This window comes from Bombina bombina, chromosome 6, assembly GCF_027579735.1.
Source record: "Bombina bombina isolate aBomBom1 chromosome 6, aBomBom1.pri, whole genome shotgun sequence".
NCBI classification, from domain to species: domain Eukaryota; kingdom Metazoa; phylum Chordata; class Amphibia; order Anura; family Bombinatoridae; genus Bombina; species Bombina bombina.
Genome location: NC_069504.1, coordinates 941,840,219 through 941,865,201, shown reverse-complemented (window position 1 = coordinate 941,865,201; position 24,983 = coordinate 941,840,219). Strand labels below are relative to the sequence as shown.

Below are 24,983 nucleotides of genomic sequence, written 5' to 3'. Positions count from 1 at the left end.
AATTGTAATTATATTTAAGGGATTGCTTGCTGTATATCAAGTCATACATTTGTTAACATAAACAAGGTGTTTAAAGGCTAGAAAAAAAGATATTGTGTCTTGAAAGGGCAGCTGGTGTTTCCTTTTCCCATGTGCTCAGTACTGCACAAAGACAAAGAATAAACTGTGGTGTGCGGCTTCTTTATCCATTTTTCCTGTTGTTGTTTGGGGAAGTGACTTAAAGATGCCTGAAATGTTGATGGAAATTCAGGAGGTAAGAGGTGATTTCTTATATTTGTAGATAAAAGTAAACAATGTATTTGCAATTGGTTGCATTGTATCAAGTGAAGATGCTGGTAAATTGCATCTGCTGCTGATACGTCTATCTCCTTCACAGTTCTATAATATTAATAGTGTTTAGAAACACACAAAATATAATAGAAATGCATGGTTTATATTAAGCAGCAAATGTAAAAAAAAATTAAACAAACATTGTTCTGGAATAGATTTTTGTCTTGTTGCTCTTTGGTCCTTCTGATTTTATCCTGATAATATGCCAGGCAAAATAAACAATATTTGTTTTTACCATTTTTCCCAAATATTTTATTTTACTTATGTATTTTTCACTGCTGTTTGTTTTTCCATTATATTATCTAACAGCCGATTCAGTATTCCTTGCTGAGATATATATATATATATATAACAAATATATAATTTCTTTATGAAAAGGCAAACACAAATACTGTACATATATTGTGCGGTTGTATTCATTGTAAAATAGCCATTTTATACAGTGAAATAAAAATCACTTTACACAAGAACAGTTTAGAAGATTCTTTTAGAACGCAGAATTACAAAAAAAAGAAAATGTGTGTAAAATATTTATATAATATAAGGTGCACATTAGAGCAAGTGTACATGGGCAATTCTGTCTAAATTCTGCAATGCATTATTATATTTTTACACATTTAGAATCAATTCACCTTCCAAATGCATCAAGCATTAGAATTTGATGTAAAATAAAAAGTAATTAGAAATCCAAAAGGTATTTTTTATTGTTGTATTGCAGTTTTTTTTTTTACTTAATATAGAATACCAGCAGTACTAGTACTATTAATAACCATATTTAACCATAAACTGCCCCTTTAAAAACATCACATTTTGACATCTTTAAAGTCATTTGAAACTAACTGAAGAAGATATCTATTCAATTTGAAATTCACCCAGACCAAGTAACTAATATTATTTTGTGGGTGAATTGCATTTGTAAGTTCCCGTTTATAATATGGGCATTATTGCTTACTTTATGTTCCCCATGGAATTTTTGTGAGGTCCTACTGTTAAAGGGACAGTCAAGTCCCAAAAAACTTGAATGATTTAAATAGGGCATGCAATTTTAAACTAACACAAAAAGGCAATTTCAGGTGCGGCAGTAGAAACTGCAACAATTGTGCCTTAATACTAAAAGGTCAAACATTTTCTTCTAGTGTTACCAATCAAATCTTTGATATTGATTTATAAGCCAATTGTAGTACCCAATGGGCTGTATACTTATTAACGTGCAATTTATGTAAAAATCAATACACAGGACAAACATCCAGAGAGTTAAGAAAAAGAGTAGGAGAACATGTTAGGGATGTTAAAAACTATGTGGAGGAAATCTGCAGTTGCTAACCATTTTAATGGCATACATTTTACCAATAAAGCAGATATATCAGTACAAATAATAGATTTGGCACAGGTACCCATTAGAGGGGGTAACAAACATAAAATCCTTGACAAAAAAGAATTGTTTTGGATTTTAAAACTTCAAACTAAAACCCCCTTAGGCATCAATAAAGAATTTGACATCAGTTATTTTATTGATGACTGAGTTCTATTTTGCCATATATATATAGATAGAAACACTATTATATATATTTTTTTATATTGATCTTCTCCCCTCAACATTTGGACCTATGTACAATAGATTTGCATATCATGATCTGTATTAATTCTTCGGTCCTCCCTGTATTTATCATTATTTTTAGGCCATTGTGCTAAACATAAGTTCATCATGAAAATTTCACAAGTATGTATACATTTACACATGTTAGTTTTTCATTGTTTGCTTTTTACCATATCACTGTTATTAAATTGTGTAAGCAATGTTGCTTTCTTATACCTTACTCTGTATGGAGTATGTTTTTAACTTTTTATGTGGTCAGTTGGGGGTTAACCTGTTGCTGCTTTTTTGCATAAATAGGTGGCCTCACAACTGCACCTGCAGTCTATGATTAAAGGGACACTGAACCCAAATTTGTTCATTTGTAATTCAGAAAGAGCATGCAATTTTTAAGCAACTTTCTAATTTACTCCTATTATCAATTTTTCTTTGTTCACTTGCTATAATTTTTTTTAAAAAGAAGGCATCTAAGCTTTTTTTTAGTTTCAGTACTCTGGACAGCACTTTTTTATTGGTGGATGAATTTATCCACCAATCAGCAAGGACAACCCAGGTTGTTCACCAAAAATGGCCCGGCATCTAAACTTACATTCTTGCATTTCAAATAAAGATACCAAGAGAATGAAGATAATTTGATAATAGGAGTAAATTTGAAATCTGAATCACGAAATAATTTTTTTGGGTACAGTGTCCCTTTAAGTGCCACTAGGAGGCGTGAAACGCGTAAGACATTCCTTTTGTGTTGTCCCCTGTCTGGGAGCTCTTCATTTTTATGTGGAACCAATAAATGTATACATTTTATTTTTACTAACTCAGAAGTGCCTGCTATCCTTTCTACCTACGTTTCATCCCCTGGTTTGATCGCCGTTTGCTATGGCACTCCGGGTAAATTGAGGTCATAACTGCTGTTAAAGGGCTTTTTTTTCTGCACAATCTGGAGTTTTTGACCGTGTACCGGTACACTCCTCTTGCCTCATGTAATTTTAAACAACTTTCCAATTTACTTTTAACACCAATTTTGCTTTGTTCCCTTCTTATTCTTAGTTAAAAGCTAATTCTAGGAGGTTCATATGCTAGTTTCTTAGCCCTTGAAGACTACCTCTAATCTGAATGCATTTTTAATATTAGAGGGCATTAGTTCATGTGTTTCATATAGATAACATTGAGCTCATGCACGTGAAGTTACCCTGGAGTGAGTACTGATTGGCTAAAATGCAAGTCAAAAGAACTGAAATAAGGGGGCAGTCAGCAGAAGCTAGATACAAGGTAATTACAGAGGTAAAACATGTATTATTATAACTGTGTTGGTTATGCAAAACTGGGGAATGGTAATACAAGGATTATGTATCTCTTTAAACAACAACAATTCTGGTGTTGACTGTCCCTTTAAGTCTTTTTTTTAACAGCCTTTATGCAAGCTCTTTAGTCAAGCTCTTCGTTTGTGCTCAAGCTAACACGTTTTCTTTCAACTTGTAATACACATGCAAACAATAGTGCACCACTTGTAATCTAGCCCTTACAAATAATGGAGGGAATTAGTAAGGGGAGCCTTTTTTAAAGGGATACCCAAGTAGAAATTAAACTTTCATGATTCAGGTAGATATGGCAGTTATAATAGACTTTCCAACTTTCATTATCAAATAGTGTCTTTTTATATGCACATTTTCTGAGACATCAGCTCTAGCTGTGGCTGATTGGCTGATGGCTGTCATATGATACAGGAGGCTGGCAAATTGAACTAACTTTTGAAAATTTGCAGAAAAAAAATCTGCTCATTTAAAATTAAGAGTAAGTGCTATTGCATTGTCTTTTTTCATGCACTTGTAACTCTATTTGATGGTCCTTTAAAGTGGTGAAAACAATAGTGATCAATCATGCCTAATCCTGGTTTTCTATGGGGAAGCAAAATCAAAGAAAAGTGCAGCAAACTGTGCAAGCTGCAGGGGAGACTGCAAACCCCCCAATACCAATAAACATTTTCAAAAAGGCAGCGGCCCAGTATGAAATAACCATTTATTGGCACCAATGAAAAAAAACACAACGTTTTGGGAGTTACCCCTTAATCATGTGTGTACACCATCATTATTCACAGGTTCATATAGACAGGTAAATCAGGTGATAATTACCTGTAACTAGTACCATAGGCCCACCTAGTGGAGCTCCATATAACCTAATAGAGAAATTACAAGTTAAATACATAGGTAAAGCAGACCAGAAGAGCATCACACAAAATATATATATTTTTTTTTAAATTAACACAGTTTAGAAAAATTAGAAAAATACAGAGTAGTCCAGGTTTTTATTAAGGCCCTAAGGGTACATAGTGTCAAGTTTGTAGATCTTCTCTCCTTTTACATTTTCCAAGCTTGTTTTGAGGGATGTGGAGAAGTTGAAATTTATTGTTGAACAACTTAAAAAGAGTATTGGTAAGAGTACAAATAATTTTTCTAAAAGGGATTATGAAGCACTGGATTGACTTAAAAAGAATTGTAATATTATTTTGAAACAAGCTGATAAGGGAGACCCTACTGTCATACTTGACAAAGAGTATTATATCCAAGAGATCCTTTTACAATTGTCAGATAGGGATGTATATGACACCCTTGATAATGATCTGGTCTTTAATATTACTATTATTACAGTTTATTGATCAGGAAACTGTTAAATTTCTCATTGTAGTGGATGCTAGTACACCTGTTTTTTTACACTTTGCCCAAAGTCCATAAGGACGAAAAGAAACCTCCTGGGTGCCCTATAGTGGCTACTACGGGTTCCGTTTTCTCTAATATTGCTATTTTTCTTGATAAAATTCTAAGACCTTTTGTTGAAAATTCACGGTCATATATTAAGGATACCAGTGATTTCCTCACTAAAACTGAAAATGTTGTGATTTCCAGTGACAAGTATATTTTGTACTCTTTGGACGTGGTTAGTCTCTACACGTCTATTACACATACTAGTGGTATGGGGGCAGTAGGTAAGGTAAATATTCAAAAGCACAATGTGACTTTTTGATGCAGCTGTTAGACATCGTGCATAGGTGTAATTATTTTCTCTTCCAGGACCAGTTTTATATTCCGAAACATGGCACAGTTATGGGTTCCAAAGTCACCCCAAATTATGTCAACATCTTCATGAATGTATTTGAGGAGTTTATTTTTGAGAATGAGAAATTTCATCAGTATGGCACCATTGATGATATCTTGATTCTTTGGCATTTGGTATAGCGACATTGGAACCCTTGTGGAGGATTTGAATTAATGTTCCAAACATATCCAATTTAAAGGGACATAATATACTCATATGCTAAATAACTTGAAAGTGATGCAGAATAACTGTAAAAATGAAAATATCACCCGAGCATCTCTATGTAAAAAAAAAAGGAAGATATTTTACCTCACAATTTCCTCAGTTCACCAGAGTAAGTGCTGTGTAAAAAGTTATATTTCAGCTGCTGCCCAGCTGCAGGTAAAAAAAAAAAAAAAGGAAGAAATGAACTGCAGCCAATCAGCATCAACAGTGCTGAGGTCATGAACTCTTTTACTGTGATCTCATGAGATTTCATAATAAACTTCCTTAAACTGAATAGGTAAATAAGATGAGTGTGCATGATGCTCACTCCCTTGCCGGTCCTGGGACAGGCATACTGATTTGCTGCTTAAAGTCCTTTACTGTAGGGTGTGAATACTTAGGACATTTTGAGGTAAAATATCTTCATTATTTACATAGAGATGTTCAGGTGATATTTTCTAGTCAGCTTGAACTTTCAAGTGTTTCAACGTTTGGGTATCATGGCCTTTAAGCTATCCTGGAGTCAATATAACTTGGAATTTTTGGATACTAGGGTATACAGAGATAAGGGGTTGCAAACAGATATCTATAGAAAAACTATAGACCGTAACAATTTGTTAAGATATGATAGTGCTCACCCCTTGCTCTGTTAAAATCTTTACTCTATAGTCAACTCCTTAGGGTGAAAAGGATTGTGATTGATACAGAAAGGTCTTCTATTAGACTTAAGAAAATGGGCCAGTTATTTAAAGATAGAAGATATTCTGATAACTTAATTCATAAAAGTTTGGAGAGGGTTAATAAGTTGTCTATTAAAGGTAAAGGAACATCCTGAGAAACCTAAACAAATGGAAATGATTACATTTGTCACTCAATATAATAATCAAAGCAAAGAAATACTTATGTATTTAGTTTTCAAGAAACTTTTTATGCCTACTTTTAAAAGATCTCCCTCTTTAAGGGATAAACTGATTTAGTCTGATATTGGAGAATATATATGCTCTCCAGCACCTTTGTATCAAACGGGTGACCACGCCATCTAGGACTCCACACCAACAAGTCCCAAATACAATGTAGAAAAAAGAAGCAGATGGCGGCACTCCAGAATAAAAGATGTTTATTTATTTACATCTACTCCAAACAAACATAGAAGAACGACGTTTCGGGTGTTATCCCTTAATCATGTTGTATACATCACATACTAGAATTGCACCTTATAAACCTTAAATCCCTCCCCTCAATCACAATTAACACACCTGTGTCAAAAGAATCTCAGGTAAATGCAAAATATACTACCACCTAGTGATCATCTATAATGACCTACAATCCTAACATTAGCCCTCTAGTGGATAAAAACATATATTACATGTATTTTATCAAAATGTACATATAAATGGAATAATCAAAGACTCATAGAATACCCAAAATATTGAAATGTTTTTGTATAATATTAAATAATGTAATCACTAAGTAATATTGGTTACATACTGGGAATTAAAATAATATCCACACTAAGGATTACAGAAAAATGGATAAATCAAAATCCTTATTCATGCCCATAGGCCCCTTAGATTCTAACATATGGATCCAGTATAGTTCATGCTGTTTAAGCATGATCTCTCTATTACCTTCACGTCTCGGGATCTCTATCTGATCTATAATTTGAAATCTAAGTTGGGACACCTGATGTGCAGCCTTTAAGAAATGTTCAGCAACTGGAGACTTAATATTCTTAGTTCTAATATTAGATTTATGTTCATTTAATCTTTCCCTTATCTGGCGAGTTGATTCGCCTATATAAATACAAGCACATGGACATTTCAATAAATAAATAGCATATGATGTATTACATGTATAATAATCCTTAATGTAGAATTTCTTCCCAGTTCTAGGGTGTGTGAAAATAGAGCCTTTGATCATATTGTTGCAATTTGAGCAACTTAAACACGGAAAGCAGCCTGTATTATTTTTACCAATAAAGGATTGTATACTTTTTTTTATCAGATCCAATGTCTGCTTTTATAAGTGTATCCCTTAAATTACATGCCCTTCTTTATGCTGGCACAGGGGGCTGTTGGAACTCTAATATCTCAGGATTACAGATACATAATATACAATGTTTTTTTTCTAAGTCTGATATTGGTACAGCTAAAAGGGGTGGTCAAAGATACATCACATCTGCCAACAAAGGCTGTTACCTATGCTTGGGTTATTTTAGCTGTAGCAATATCATTAAAGGTACTGCTTTCTTCCATCCTTATACTGGCAAATCTTTTGATTTTAATGGTTATTGTACCTGCAATAGTACTTATGTCATTTACTTGATTAAGTGTCCTTGTGGCCTGTTATACTTGGGTGAGAGACCACTAGGAGAGCCTGTGAGCAGATGAATGAACACAAATCAAGTATAAGGAAAAAAAGGATTTAGATGCCCCTGTTTCTTATCATTTTACTCAGGCTGGTCATCAAATTTCCAAGCTCCGCTTTCAAGTATTTGAGCAAGTGTTGAGCCCCAGAAGGGGAGGTAATAGGGAAAAGTTGTTGAAAAGGAGAGAGGTTTTCTGGATCTTCAAACTTGACACTATGTACCCTAAGGGCCTTAATAGAGACCTGGACTGGTCTGTGCTTTTCTAATTTGTCTAAATTTTTTCAAAAAAGAAGTTTTTTGTGTGACGCTCTTCTGGTCTACTTTATCTATGTATTTAACTTGTAATTTCTGTATTAGATTTGGTTGTATTTTTTAATTGTAGTTATATGGAGCTCCACTAGGTGGGGCTATGGTACTAGTTACAGGTAATTATCACCTGATTTGCCTGTCTATATAAACCTGTGAATAATGATGGTGTACACACATGATTAAGGGGTAACTCCGGAAACGTGTTTTTTTTTCATTGGTGCCAATAAATGGTTATTTCATACTGTGCTGCTGCCTTTTTGGAATTTTTCCATAAGGAAGTACATTTAGGGGCCTATTTATCAAGCTCCGTATGGAGCTTGATGCCCTGTGTTTCTGGCAAGCCTTCAGGCTCACCAGAAACACAAGTTATGAAGCAGCGGTCTAAAGACCGCTGCTCCATAACCTGTCCGCCTGCTCTGAGGAAATCAACACCATCTAATACGATCGGGTTGAATGACACAATCTGCAGGGGGTGGTAATGCACCAGCAGTTCACAAGAATTGCTGGTGCAATGATAAATGCAGACAGTGTATGCTGTCTGCATTTATCGATGTGCAGCGGACATGAACTGCAATATCGGATAATGTCCGCTCGCATCATGATAAATAGGCCCCTTAGAATCTAATGCCCCTTAAACTTACAGAAAATGTAAATTTTAAACCTCAATTTTTAAAAGTCTAAAACTTTTGATAGCATTAACATATGTGTGGGAAATTTGACTTTTGGTTTTGTATCAGATGCCGTTACAAATGTTTATTAAATGTTAGATGCATACTCATTACTAGCATTAGAACAAACCAGTGGTCAAGTTACTATGCACCCAAGATTTTTATAATTAATCCTTTAACAGCAGTATTCTTTGAAAACATTGTTGCAAAAAAATCATTTACATTATGTATGTTATTCATTTTATTCTTGATTCACTTTAATCAACAGTAGCATTTAGATACTATGCCATTTGAAAATGTTGTGAATCTTGTTCTAGTCGGCGCATGGACAGAAAGAAACCACTTCCCCTTTACCTGGACATAAGTGCCTCAGATTACCACTCATTCCTAGACTGGGTTCCTTTCTGTCTGATAAGTATCAGGTGGAGGCTTTGTTGTTTACTTACCCATCTCAGCTCCTAACACTCAGATTGGATGCCAATTCCTGATAGTGTCTAGGAGCCATTCTGTGACCACTCCTGGGTGAGGCTGGTATTGTGGTTGCTGCAGGTGCTACCAAGGGGAATTCTTCTTGGTTCTGCCACCTTTGCATGTAGTAACATTTGTAACCCAAGGTAAGGGTCAAGTTGGTGGGCATGCACTCTCTAATTTCACCTCATATGAACCAGGGAAGGCTCAGTTACCAGTGACTGTTTGCAGAAGCTGTTCCTATGTTAGATCTTCAGGAGCGGGCTGGTGACTTTAAGAGAGATCCTATTACCATAAGTCCTCTTGTGCTGTCATGAAGTCTGCAAGTTACAAGACTTATGGCTTCTCTGTGTTCTAGATGAATAGCACAGATCTTCCTGCCAGTGCTCAGAATTTGCACCCTTCAGTATCTCAGCTGTTATGGTATTTCTTTATCCAGTTCTGCGGCTGTTATTTTTATTCCTTTCCCTGCTTTTTACACTGATGCACTGCCATTGTTTCTGTTTTTCTCTCATCTGCGTTGCAGCCCTGTAAAATATTAAAAAAACAAACAGTGTGCTGTGATAAAAGCCTGCTCGGAAAGATCCACTGTTTGGTTTATTAATAGGTAATCTTTTTTTCCCTGAGTTCCCAGTTTCTGCAACCATTAACAATATTTTAAGGGACAGTCTAGTCCAAAATAAACTTTTATGATTCAGATAGAGAATGTAATTTTAAACAATTTTCCAATTTACTTTTATCACCAATTTTGCTTTGTTCTCTTGGTATTCTTAGTTGAAAGCTAAACCTAGGAGGTTCATATGCTAATTTCTAAGCCCTTGAAAGCCACCTCTCATCTCAGGGCATTTTGACAGTTTTTCACCACTATAGGGTGTTAGTTCATGTGTGTCATATAGATAACACAGTGCTCAAGCACGTGGAGTTCAAGTGAGCCAGCTTTGATTGGCTAAAATTGATGTTTGCAGAGGCTTAAATACAAGGTAATCACAGAGGTAAAAAGTGTATTTATATAACTGTGTTGGTTGTGCAAAACTAGGGAATGGGTAATAAAGGGATTATCTATGTTTTTAAACAACAACAAATATGGTGTAGACTGTCCCTTTAAGATCGTTCCATCTTCAAAGGCTGTTGCTCAATTTCGCTCTGTCCCACCTGTTGATGGTTTTGTAACACAATTATCTTAAAAAGTGTTTTCTACCAGGCATCTGAATTTTATAGGTGTAAATAAATATTAAGAGAGCTTTCCTACCTCAAGTAGTCATGTTTCAACCTATATTGCCTATGCTCTTTGCTATTTTAAGCTGCAGAAAGCTGGTTGTTGTCATATGATGTTCTTTATTATGCTCATGCTGTAGAAGTTTCTGTCTTCTTTCTTACAGATATGTTTAAGTTCCTATGTTCCTGTTTTGGTTATGAATAACTTACTTAGACTTACTGTAAGAAATATGGTAGCCACTAACATGGTGCAACAAACACTAAAGTTAAAACATTGGAATGCAGATGGCAGCTACTTAATTTTCTGAACCTATTGATATCACCATGCTATTTGATAAAATGATGCAGGATCATATTGCAAAAAGAACATCTCCCAAATATAAGCAACTAACCTACTCAATCTCAGAAATGTTTTCTTTCTGAAGCTTTGAGGGCCTGTGCTGTTGAAAGATAGTGAGGGAGGTCAGCATCTTCTCAGAATATCGTATCCTAAGGTAACACCACAGTTTTTGTGCATCAGGGCCCTCTTTAGCATCCAAATCGATGCAAATTGAATCTAGAGGCCTGGTTGCTAAATGGACAAGGTTCAGTAGATGACATATGTCTTCTTCACTCATTTGTTTACAGGCTGGAAAATAATCTACCTCCAAGACATATTATAAGATCTGTGATGTCTTCTCCACATGGAGAATATAACTTGTCTACAGAAAAAAATAAGCTATGTTACTTACTTTAGATTATTTATGAAGGAATTCAATAGGGCCTTACTTCAGCTTCAATATCTTCATTATCTGGAATCAGGTGGGCCCAGGATGAGATAATCTTATAGTTCTTCCAATCCTCGTCCCATACTTTTTGTCATACCTCAGTCATTGTGAAATTAATTTGGCAGCCAAGCCTATACGCTGAAGAATCTTCCTGTTTATTTGTGTTTTGTTCTTACCCCTCTTTACCTCATTGTATGTTTCTCACCTGGTAAATATTACCCAGGAAGGACGAGATAATTATAAAATTATATCATCAAAAGCAGACATTTATATGACTTGACCTAATACCAGGATTGCATCCCTAACCCTCTATCCTATGATAGACATACTAGTAATGAAAGGGTGGTAATTGGAGTCACCTATGTACAGTTAATGGGGTGTGGTTTCTTTTTGTCCACGCACCCTGCAGAAGAGTCTTGTATGTATTAACTAGGAACTAGAACAAGATATGCTATAGAATTTCTTATTTTGATAATATTTCTAACTTTACAAAAGTTTCAGCTAGAAACTTTATAGGACCAACTGTCAGAAATCAAGATTTATTTCACGATTCCGATAGAACATAGTTTTAAACAACTTTCCAATTTACTATTATCAAATTTTCTTCAGTTCAGGAGTGTGCACCTGTCTGCAGCACTCTATGGCAGCAGTTTTACAACAAATACATTAAAAAGAGCACTATACGGCAGCTCAATTTCCTGTCATGTAGTGCTTCAGACATGTGCACGCTATCTATCGATATCTCTTCAACAAAGAATAACAAGAGAATGAATCAAATTTGATAATAGAAGTAAATTGGAAACTTTTTAAACATTTTATTCTCTATCTGAATCATGAAAGAAAATGTTTGGGTCCATGTCCCTTTAATGTTGCCTGCTGTGCTTTTAAATTGTGCATTATCTGTTGTTTTATATGATGAAACAAGTGTGACAGACAAATACAGGCTAGTGTGACAGACAAATACATGCTAGTGTGACAGACAAATATAGGCTAGTGTGACAGACAAATACAGGCTAGTGTGACAGACAAATATAGGCTAGTGTGACAGGCAAATACATGCTAGTGTGACAGACAAATACATGCTAGTGTGACAGACAAATACAGGCTAGTGTGACAGACAAATACATGCAAGTGTGACAGACAAATAAATGCTAGTGTGAGACAAATACATGCTAGTGTGACAGACAAATACAGACTAGTGCGACAGACAAATACAGGCTAGTGTGACAGACAAATACATGCTAGTGTGACAGACAAATACAGGCTAGTGTGACAGACAAATACATGCTAGTGTGACAGACAAATATAGGCTAGTGTGACAGACAAATACATGCTAGTGTGACAGACAAATACATGCTAGTGTGACAGACAAATACAGGCTAGTGTGACAGTCAAATACATGCTAGTGTGACAGACAAATATAGGCTAGTGTGACAGACAAATACATGCTAGTGTGACAGACAAATACATGCTAGTGTGACAGACAAATACAGGCTAGTGTGAAAGACAAATACAGGCTAGTGTGACAGACAAATACATGCAAGTGTGACAGACAAATACATGCTAGTGTGACAGACAAATACATGCTAGTGTGACAGACAAATACAGGCTAGTGTGACAGACAAATACATACTAGTGTGACAGACAAATACAGGCTAGTGTGACAAATACAGGCTAGTGTGACAGACAAATACATGCTAGTGTGACAGACAAATACAGGCTAGTGTGACAGACAAATACAGGCTATTGTGACAGAGAAATACATGCTAGTGTGACAGACAAATACAGGCTAGTGTGACAGACAAATACATGCAAGTGTGACAAATACATGCTAGTGCTGTGTGACAGACAAATACATGCTAGTGTGACAGACAAATACATGCAAGTGTGACAGACAAATACATGCTAGTGTGACAGAGAAATACAGGCTAGTGTGACAGACAAATACAGGCTAGTGTGACAGACAAATACATGCAAGTGTGACAAATACATGCTAGGGTGACAGACAAATACATGCAAGTGTGACAGACAAATACATACTAGTGTGACAGACAAATACATGCAAGTGTGACAGACAAATACAGGCTAGTGTGACAGACAAATACAGGCTAGTGTGACAGACAAATACAGGCTAGTGTGACAGACAAATACATGCAAGTGTGACAGACAAATACATGCTAGTGTGACAGACAAATATAGGCAAGTGTGACAGACAAATACATGCTAGTGTGACAGAGAAATACAGGCTAGTGTGACAGACAAATACAGGCTAGTGTGACAGACAAATACATGCAAGTGTGACAAATACATGCTAGGGTGACAGACAAATACATGCAAGTGTGACAGACAAATACATGCTAGTGTGACAGACAAATACATGCAAGTGTGACAGACAAATACATGCAAGTGTGACAGACAAATACATGCTAGTGTGACAGACAAATACATACAAGTGTACCTTCCTTTATTTGTATCATGTTGGGTTATGTGCACATTAAATATTCTACCAGTGATTAACTTTTAGCTAAAGCATTGTTTTGCAAATGCAAATATGTAGACAAAATGCTACATTATACTGCAACTTTTTTATTTAAAGGGATATGAAACCCAATTTTTTTCTTTCATGGTTTAGATAGAGCATGCAATTTTAAGCAACTTTCTAATTTACTCTTATTATCAATTTTATGTTCAGCACCCTGGGTAGCATTGCTGATTGATGACTACATTTAGCCACCAATCAGCAAGCGCTACGCAGGACCTGAACAAAAAAATGGGCCGGCGCCAAGGCTTACGTTCCTGCTTTTTCAAATAAAGATACCAAGAAAACAAAAAAAAAATTGCCAATAGGAGTAAATTAGAAAGTTGCTTAAAATTGCATGCTCTATCTGAATCATGAAAGAAAATATTTGGGTTTCATATCCCTTTATATTGCATTTAAAGTGTTTATTAATATTGAATGTGTTGGACAATATTTATTACATATTGCATGTTTTGAAATGTAGAAACAAGTTGTGTGAAAGGCAAATTCAGCATTTACAAGCTGCATTTACTATACAGAGATTGTTAACAATGGCAAGGTCCCTAACATACCTTACTTGTCAATAAATAATAAGCATTCTTGTTAATACCCAGGTTATACATCTTTAAATGAAATATACTTGTAACTTAAGTGACTTTAAACCAAAGACCACGTTTGTGTGCCTCACTATCAGTTGGGGGAACAGGGTTTGCATGTGTGTGCTAGTGCACGTTTTGTGTGCCTCACTATCAGTTGGGGGTACAGGGTTTGTATGTGTGTGCTAGTGCACATTTGTGTGCCTCACTATCAGTTGGGGATACAGGGTTTGTATGTGTGTGCTAGTGCACGTTTGTGTGCCTCACTATCAGTTGGGGAAACAGGGTTTGTATGTCTGTACTAGTGCACGCTTGTGTGCCTCACTATCAGTTGGGGGTACAGGGTTTGTATGTGTGTGCTAGTGCACGTTTGTGTGCCTCACTATTAGTTGGGGGTTCAGGGTTTGTTTGTATGTGTGTGCTAGTGCACGTTTGTGTGCCTCACTTTTAGTTGGGGGTACAGGGTTTGACTTTGTATGTGTGTGCTATCGCACGTTTGTGTGCCTCACTATCAGTTGGGGGTACAGGGTTTGTATGTGTGTGCTAGTGCACGTTTGTGTGCCTCACTTTTAGTTGGGGGAACAGGGTTTGTATGTGTGTGCTAGTGCACGTTTGTGTGCCTCACTTTTAGTTGGGGGAACAGGGTTTGTATGTGTGTGCTAGTGCACGTTTGTGTGCCTCACTATTAGTTGGGGGAACAGGGTTTGTATGTGTGTGCTAGTGCAGGTTTGTGTGCCTCACTATCAGTTGGGGGTACAGGGTTTGTATGTGTGTGCTAGTGCACGTTTGTGTGACTCACTATCAGTTGGAGGTACAGGGTTTGTATGTGTGTGCTAGTGCACGCTTGTGTGCCTCACTATCATTTGGGGGTACAGGGTTTGTATGTGTGTGCTAGTGCACGTTTGTGTGCCTCACTTTTAGTTGGGGGAACAGGGTTTGTATGTGTGTGCTAGTGCACGTTTGTGTGCCTCACTTTTAGTTGGGGGAACAGGGTTTGTATGTGTGTGCTAGTGCACGTTTGTGTGCCTCACTATTAGTTGGGGGAACAGGGTTTGTATGTGTGTGCTAGTGCAGGTTTGTGTGCCTCACTATCAGTTGGGGGTACAGGGTTTTTATGTGTGTGCTAGTGCACGTTTGTGTGACTCACTATCAGTTGGAGGTACAGGGTTTGTATGTGTGTGCTAGTGCACGTTTGTGTGCCTCACTATCAGTTGGGGGTACAGGGTTTGTATGTGTGTGCTAGTGCACGTATGTGTGCCTCACTATTAGTTGGGGGTACAGGGTTTGTATGTGTATGCTAGTGCACTTTTGTGTGCCTCACTATCAGTTGGGGGTACAGGGTTTGTATGTGTGTGCTAGTGCACGTTTGTGTGCCTCACTTTTAGTTGGGGGAACAGGGTTTGTATGTGTGTGCTAGTGCACGTTTGTGTGCCTCACTATTAGTTGGGGGAACAGGGTTTGTATGTGTGTGCTAGTGCAGGTTTGTGTGCCTCACTATCAGTTGGGGGTACAGGGTTTGTATGTGTGTGCTAGTGCACGTTTGTGTGACTCACTATCAGTTGGAGGTACAGGGTTTGTATGTGTGTGCTAGTGCACGCTTGTGTGCCTCACTATCATTTGGGGGTACAGGGTTTGTATGTGTGTGCTAGTGCACGTTTGTGTGCCTCACTTTTAGTTGGGGGAACAGGGTTTGTATGTGTGTGCTAGTGCACGTTTGTGTGCCTCACTTTTAGTTGGGGGAACAGGGTTTGTATGTGTGTGCTAGTGCACGTTTGTGTGCCTCACTATTAGTTGGGGGAACAGGGTTTGTATGTGTGTGCTAGTGCAGGTTTGTGTGCCTCACTATCAGTTGGGGGTACAGGGTTTTTATGTGTGTGCTAGTGCACGTTTGTGTGACTCACTATCAGTTGGAGGTACAGGGTTTGTATGTGTGTGCTAGTGCACGTTTGTGTGCCTCACTATCAGTTGGGGGTACAGGGTTTGTATGTGTGTGCTAGTGCACGTATGTGTGCCTCACTATTAGTTGGGGGTACAGGGTTTGTATGTGTATGCTAGTGCACTTTTGTGTGCCTCACTATCAGTTGGGGGTACAGGGTTTGTATGTGTGTGCTAGTGCACGTTTGTGTGCCTCACTATCAGTTGGGGGTACAGGGTTTGTATGTGTGTGCTAGTGCACGTATGTGTGCCTCACTATTAGTTGGGGGTACAGGGTTTGTATGTGTGTGCTAGTGCACGTTTGTGTGCCTCACTTTTAGTTGGGGGAACAGGGTTTGTATGTGTGTGCTAGTGCACATTTGTGTGCCTCACTTTTAGTTGGGGGAAGAGGGTTTGTATGTGTGTGCTAGTGCATGTTTGTGTGCCTCACTATTAGTTGGGGGAACAGGGTTTATATGTGTGTGCTAGTGCACGTTTGTGTGCCTCACTATCAGTTGGGGGTACAGGGTTTGTATGTGTGCTAGTGCATGTTTGTGTGCCTCACTATCAGTTGGGGGTACATGGTTTGTATGTGTGTGCTAGTGCACGTTTGTGTGCCTCACTATCAGTTGGGGGTACAGGGTTTGTATGTGTATGCTAGTGCACTTTTGTGTGCCTCACTATCAGTTGGGGGTACAGGGTTTGTATGTGTGTGCTAGTGCACTTTGTGTGTCTCACTTTTAGTTGGGGGAACAGGGTTTGTATGTGTGTGCTAGTGCACATTTGTGTGCCTCACTATCAGTTGGTGGTACAGGGTTTGTATGTGTGTGCTAGTGCACGTTTGTGTGCCTCACTATTAGTTGGGGGTACAGGGTTTGTATGTGTGTGCTAGTGCACGTTTGTGTGTCTCACTATCAGTTGGGGGTACAGGGTTTGCATGTGTGTGCTAGTGCACATTTGTGTGTCTCATTTTTAGTTGGGGGAACAGGGTTTGTATGTGTGTGCTAGTGCACATTTGTGTGCCTCACTATTAGTTGGGGGTACAGGGTTTGTATGTGTGTGCTAGTGCACGTTTGTGTGCCTCACTTTTAGTTGGGGCTACAGGGTTTGTATGTGTGTGCTAGTGCACGTTTGTGTGCCTCACTTTTAGTTGGGGCTACAGGGTTTGTATGTGTGTGCTAGTGCACGTTTGTGTGCCTCACTTTTAGTTGGGGGAACAGGGTTTGTATGTGTGTGCTAGGGCACGTTTGTGTGCCTCACTTTTAGTTGGGGGAACAGGGTTTGTATGTGTGTGCTAGTGCATGTTTGTGTGCCTGTTTATTAGTTGAGGGTACAGGGTTTGTATGTGTTTGCTAGTGCACAATTGTGTGCCTCAATATCAGTTGGGGTACAGGGTTTGTATGTGTGTGCTAGTGCACGTTTGTGTGCCTCACTTTTAGTTGGGGGTACAGGGTTTGTATGTGTGTGCTAGTGCACGTTTGTGTGCCTCACTTTTAGTTGGGGGAACAGGGTTTGTATGTGTGTGCTAGGGCACGTTTGTGTGCCTCACTTTTAGTTGGGGGAACAGGGTTTGTATGTGTGTGCTAGGGCACGTTCGTGTGCCTCACTTTTAGTTGGGGGAACAGGGTATGTTTGTGTGCCTGTTTATTAGTTGGGGGTACAGGGTTTGTATGTGTGTTCTAGTGCATAATTGTGTGCCTCAATATCAGTTGGGGTACAGGGTTTGTATGTGTGTGCTAGTGCACATTTCTGTGCCTCACTATCAGTTGGGGGTACAGGGTTTGTATGTGTGTGCTAGTGCATGTTTGTGTGCCTCACTATCAGTTGGGGGTACAGGGTTTGTATGTGTGTGCTAGTGCATGTTTGTGTGCCTCACTATCAGTTGGGGGAACAGGTTTTGTATGTGTGTGCTAGGGCACGTTTGTGTGCCTCACTTTTAGTTGGGGGAACAGGGTTTGTATGTGTGTGCTAGTGCACGTTTGTGTGCCTCTTTATTAGTTGGGGGTACAGGGTTTGTATGTGTGTGCTAGTGCACAATTGTGTGCCTCAATATCAGTTGGGGTACAGGGTTTGTATGTGTGTGCTAGTGCACGTTTCTGTGCCTCACTATCAGTTGAGGGTACAGGGTTTGTATGTGTGTGCTAGTGCATGTTTGTGTGCCTCACTATCAGTTGGGGGAACAGGCTTTGTATGTGTGTGACATAAACAAACACACAAGCAGTGCGCTCTATCATGTCCTCACCGCATATGGACAGCACTTCCGGTATTCGGCACACAGGAGAGTGGGGATGACATCACAGTCACATGAACCAGTAGGGAACAAGAGCGTATCCGTCCTATACGCTAGACAAGTAGAGGATCCAATGCAAAAAATAGTAGTTCCAATGCCGGTTAAAAGTAGAAAGTTCCTTTATTGTAATGCACATTAAAAACACCAACGAGCACAGTACAGTTTAACTGAAGCACAGCACAAACTGACCAGGACTCAGATAAAATACATATCAAAAGGGAGGAAAGCTGCGCTCCTTATGCAGCAGACATGTTTCGTGCTTGCCAAGCACTTGTTCACTGCTTAAAGGAGCAGCAGCTGCCTTCCACTTAAATAGGCTACAGCTGTGATGAAATTTAAAGATATATATAATGTCTAGATAAATTTAGAAATAATATATAATTATCTCCCTCTTAAAAGTATGCAAATTATATGAACATATAATCCAACCAAATATAAATAAGGAGAAACAGTGAAACAGGTATACATATTAAATCATAAATAGCAATAGAGAAAGTAAACATTAGAAGGTTACCATTTAATGCTTGAAAGGGCTAAACTACCTAAAGAAGTAATCATTATTGCTAAACCCCTATAATTTTGATATTTGTTCAAAACCTCTAATGTATGATACTTAGATTTAAATACAATATACCATAATGAATTCAATACATAAATTTGTTAGCAAATAATTATCCTTATATACAAAGATCTATGTCTCTTCTAAAGTTTAGACCATAGGGCATAGATGTATTTAGGGTGAATATCCAATAAACCTCTCTTAGATTGAGTTTATTCTGTCTATTGCCACCTCTTCTCCATTGCGGGACATGATCAATACCCTGCAGGGATAGTAATGATGTATCTGAATTATGAAAAGTCTTGAAATGTCTCGCAATGGGAGTGTCAGAATCAGGATCCTCTATGGAACGTACATGTTCCAAGAAGCGATCTTTTAGGGGTCTTTTAGACCTCCCCACGTACTGTTTGAAACATCCCCTACATGTCAGGAGATAGATAGTATGGGTAGTAGCACATGTTATGCAAAACTTGATTTGGTGTACTTTTCCGGTACTAGTAGAGGTAAAAAATTCACCTTCATTGACAGAATCACAAGTCTTGCATATTCTGTGTCTACACTTAAAAAAGCCTTTTCTCTGTTTAAGCCAACATTCCTGTTTAGTTCTTGGTAGATCAGAGGGGGATACGTAATTGCCTATAGTTTTCCCTTTTTTAGAGATAAACTGACAGCCTTCACTGACTATCCCTTTAAGGATTGGATCAGTGTGCAGAATTGGTAGCGATTCCTTAATTATTTCACAGATCTTATTATATTCAAGACTGTAAGTCGTGATAAATTTAGGTTTATCAGTTGTCAAGTAATCTTTATTTTTATTTTTGTTATGTAGCAATGTGTCCCTTGGTATGGTGTCTACCTTTTCTCGAGCTTTATTTAATGTAGTTTCATTGTATCCTCTCTCTTTTAGTCTCTGAGTTATAATATCTGCTTGCTTTTTATAATTATTCTCACTTGTACAGTTTCTCTTAGCCCGAATATATTGGCCTTTAGGAATTCCCAAAAGGGTGTGTCTTGGGTGACAGGAGTTGAAATCCAAGATGGTATTTCCTGCCGTCACCTTTCTATACAGGTCAGTTTCTATAATCCCTGTATCTACATTGCCAAAAACGGTAATGTCCAAAAAATCTATTTTGTCTGAACTTTGTTCACCCGTCAATCTGATGTTATGATCATTGTCATTAAGGTAGGTGGAAAATTCTTCTACTGTGCTATCTGCACAGTCCAGGATAAATATAAGATCATCTATATATCTGGCAATTATCAGTTGGGGTACAGGGTTTGTATGTGTGTGCTAGTGCACGTTTGTGTGCCTCACTTTTAGTTGGGGGTACAGGGTTTGTATGTGTGTGCTAGTGCACGTTTGTGTGCCTCACTACCAGTCGGGGGAAAAGGGTTTGTATGTGTGTGCTAGTGCACGTTTGTGTGCCTCACTATCAGTTGGGGGAAACAGGGTTTGTATGTGTGTGCTAGTGCACGTTTGTGTGCCTCAGTATCAGTCGGGGGAACAGGTTTTGTATGTGTGTGCTAGTGCACGTTTGTGTGCCTCACTATCAGTTGGGGGGAACAGGGTTTGTATGTGTGTGCTAGTGCACGTTTGCACTTGTCTCTTTATTATATGTAGTTTATCATTGTATGTCTGTGTGATTTTTGTGCTGTTTCTCTGTTCTGTGTATTACTGTGAGTTTAATAGTTTTTTTTCTCTCTTCATAATTCTGCTTTAGTCCTAGAAATTAGCTTTATCAATGTTTCTTAAGTCCTTACATCCACCCAATATTAGTCATCACCATTTTGCCCTGCAGTTAGACATTGAATTAGATTTGTTTACAGAAGATACCTCCGGAGAGACCTTAAAGCAGGTCACCTTATCCCTTGATCTGTACACTTGTTGCATCCAATCTACAACAGAAAGAGATGAACTGTTTTACCTACAGGGCAGGCCATGTCTGGAACTGCTTGCAGCTAATGGAAATAAAATTGAGCAGATGATAAATTGTAGACGTAATTTCCTTTATATTGCCAGTGAGGTGGGTTGCCCAAGCTACCACTTGGGTATAATCTAATTAAACACAACCTTCTGTATATAAAGCTGTTGTTCCTGTGCTGTGGAGTTTCAATTTGTTCTATAGAAGAAATCTGTTATGCTTAAAATATTGGATTTGTGTGGTATTTGCCGTCTTAGACGCAGCATCAACACTCAGGTAACATATTTGTGTGTGTGTGTGTGAGTATATTTTTATATATGTGTCTTCTTATATGTATTTATAATATATATATATATATATATATATATATATATATATATTTTTTTTTTTTAAATATTTTACCCAGTGAAATCCTAATATAATATTTAAATGCATAGGATATTTTACGTCTCTGACACTAGTTAATTAATACAATATATATTTATTGAATGTAGAAGTACCTATAAGAAATATTGTAGAATGTGTCACTTTCACGTAAAATGTTTTCAAGACTGAAATAATTTATGCTAAAATGAATAGCATCTATAACAGCATGGGGAGAATTATATAAGTAAGTTGGTATTATGCTCAGAAAATGATACATTCTACAGTACGAATTAGATTACACTTCTTACACAGTTTAGTTTACATCTAGCAGTTACAAACTGATCTGGGGAACAGGGACACTGTTGAATGTACTGTCTTTTGGGGGAGAATCATTAACAACTATGCATTCATAATTTATTGTTTGTTTGTTTCTTTCTCATAAAGTCCCATTAGAGCTGTTAACAGAGAAATACATAGTACATTTTATTACTTAAAGAGACATCAAACCCAATTTTTTTATTTCGTAATTTAGAAAGAGCACACAATTTTAACAACTTTCTAATTTACTTCTATTATGTAATTTGCTTAATTCTCTTGATATCCTTTGCTGAAAAGCATATTTAGATAGGCTCAGTAGCTGCTGATTGGTGGCTGCACATAGATGCCTCACATGATTGGCTCACCCATGTGAATTGCTATTTCTTCCACAAAGCATATCTAAAGGATGAAGCAAATTAGATAATAGAAGTAAATTGGATGTTGTTTAAAATTGTATTCTCTATCTGAATCATGAAATCATTTTTTGGGTTTAATGTCCCTTTAAGTCAGTGGTCAACAGGTGAAATGCGGGGGGGATGCAGCCATCAAAGACCTCCGCTAGGACCCTTATCAACTCCTCTAGAACTGGAATTTCCCATTTTCACATACAAAACAAATTACTTTAACTTTACTACATATGTGAAACATATGAAGCTTTTTTGGGAACTATAGGACCACAAATGTAATCCTTTTAAAGTGATTTTTTTTTCAACCTAAACCCTATACATAGTATTGTACTACTTATAAAGATATTTTATTAGTATGCCATGAATATGGAACTTATAAATAAATTACTTGTTTTTTCTGTTTTCTAACTATCATCTTCCTAACAGATGAATGTTAAAAAGGTTTATTTATAAAGCACTGAGGAATGACATTGGAGTTATAGTTTATTAAGAGCAAATTAGACATTGCCTTCTAAAAGCCATTTACTTTTATTAGCAAATCATAAGCTGTAACTCTGAAATGATATGCATTCATAATGTAGATTGTCAATGAATAATAATAAAAAAATATTGATAAAAGCATGCAAACGGGATAAAGTTTTACACACAGCAAAGCAGTACACTGCTGGGACCCAGCTTAAAGGGACACTAAACCTATTTTTTTTTCCCTTTAATGATTCAGATAGAGCATGCAATTTTAAGCAACTTTCTACTTGACTCCTATTATCAATTTTTCTTCGTTCTCTTGCTATCTTTATTTTAAAAAGCAGGAATGTAACGCTTAGGAGCCTGCCCATTTTTGGTTCAGAACCTGGGCTATGCTTTCTTATTGGTGGCTAAATGTAGCCACCAATAAGCAAGCGCTATCCAGGGTGCTGAACCTACAATGGGCAGTTCCAAAGCTTTACATTCCTGCTTTTTAAAATAAAGATAGCAAGAGAACAAAGAAAAATTGATAATAGGAGTAAAGTAGAAAGTTGCTTAAAATTGCATGCTCTATCCGAATCATGAAATAAAAAGTTTAGGTTTAGTGTCCCTTTAACATATCTGGTGAGCCAATGACAACCACCAGCTATCTCCCACAGGAGAATTTATCAAGCTGTAGACGGATACGTACTCAAGTGTAGAACCTGTGATGTAGCATTGCTTAGTGAAATGTAAGACTGAGCTCTCTTGTGCAATCCTGCCCCTTACTCTTAAACTAATTTGTTTTGGGGCGATTTATCTCCTTCACCTTTGAGATGGCGGGGAGGATAAGAACCAGAAACTGCTTTTAAATGTGTGGTTGCGGCGCACTCATGCGAGTCTGCACTGCAACGTCTTGGAAGCTGCACATGCAGTTTGATACATTTTCCCTCCAGTAGTATTTTGCTGCTCCTGAGCCCATCAAGGTATACGTCTCAAAAAACTAAATAAAACAATTTGATAACAGAAGTAAATTTGAGGTCTCTTAAAACTGCGTGCTAGTTTAATTTTTACTTTCACATTCCTTTAAATACATGAAGAAAATGTAGTTATTTTATATTAGAAGAACGCTGCAATGAGAAAATGTAATTGTAATATGTTGGAGCATTTTATTATTGCTTGCAGGGAACTATATGTTAAAATAGAGATTAAACACTAAATAATTCCTAGGATATAATGATACATTCAAAACAGAGATTAGAAAATATGTATTTTAAAAAATAATTTTAGTTGTTGAAAGAGACACTAAACACTTCTTGCTTTTGTGCAAAAAATTGTGCTTTGTCCCATTCTCCCTAGAGAGATCAAAATGCAAATCTGTAATCTAGGTGATCAAAATGCTGCAAGAGCTATTTGATTTGCAAAAAATTGCAGTTAACACAATTTGGTTTTTGGCCTCCTGGGAAAAAGCCCAATTTCTACAGAAAAACAAAGGGTGTTTAATGTCATTTTTAGAAGACTGAAAAATAATTGTAAAGTTTAAACCAATGGGCTCCGCCATTTTTTTTTTTTTATCATAATCTCAAGGTGTTTAATGTTCCTCTGACGCCTGAGGTCAAATACATAGTCATCTTCAGACCAACAATGCACTACTGGTCTTGAGATGAGCACAGCTGCTGATCCAATCAGGGACGGCCTATGTGCATAGCAGTCAATCATTGACTGTTCCCAGCTCAGGACCAGTAGTGTTGTTGTTCCATAGCTGACTTTATGTGTTCAGCTCCTTTGCAGATATTAAACACACAGGTAAAGACAAACAATAGTTCAAACATTTTGTTATTCCAGCTCTATGTCCCTTTAACACAACAACCTTATCGTTATGGCAACCCGAAAGAAAACAGGCATGAGGCCAACACAAACACCTGGACAGGATGCTGTAGTTCTCCCAGATGAAGGCCAGAATAAAAATGTTTTCAGTGGTATGTCAAGGGCAAGTAAAGCTTGTTACTTTATTTTGGAGTTTTCAGGGACATAAAACCCTCATTATTGTTTTAACTAACTTCTCTGGTATTTAGTTATTAAAGAAATAGCCTTGTAATGTGTTTATTTCACTACTAGATTGGCTGTTTCTGGACTCCCCCAACACCTAATTGCTAACCGACAAAGGGCCAGATTACAAGTGGAGCATAATTTAAAGCTACCGCTCAAGTGTTAAAGTGCCATAAAACATGTTGAGATCTGTGCATATCCTAAAAGGGCTAATTAAGTAAAAATAGTTTGCATTAAAAAATTGTTTAAAAATTGCTGGCAATTATTTTAAAATAATTTTCAAAAATAAGCAAAATTGCCTACATAGCCATGCTGTTTGGAGTAGTCTGATCCACCTCCCCTTATCTGTGTTTAGCATCAGAAACACAGGCATTGCATTTTAACGGAGTTCACAGCTGCTTATTTGCTTCTAGGCATGCTCCAGCAGATAATGAGTGTTAAAGTCTTGCATTCTACTAAATCAATGGTAGACATAGATACAGCCATAGAAATAAATGTGTGGAGGGAGTTATAGCTGTACAATTCGGAAAGGGTTAATGGGGAGGCACTGCAGTATAAATTTGTAGGTTAAGTGATTAAAGTACATATTA

The 24,983-nt window shown here is 37.4% G+C and overlaps 1 protein-coding gene across 1 annotated transcript in view; it reads left to right on the top strand.

Moving 5' to 3' along the window:
- The first annotated feature begins 208 nt into the window (after positions 1-208).
- The window catches only part of MAT2B (methionine adenosyltransferase 2B), a 131,468-nt gene continuing 106,693 nt past the window's right edge, over positions 209-24,983 (top strand). The window contains exon 1 of the mRNA XM_053718577.1: positions 209-253. Within this exon, the coding sequence (XP_053574552.1) occupies positions 224-253 (30 nt within the window). The 5' untranslated portion in view covers positions 209-223. The remainder of the gene's footprint in view (positions 254-24,983) is intronic.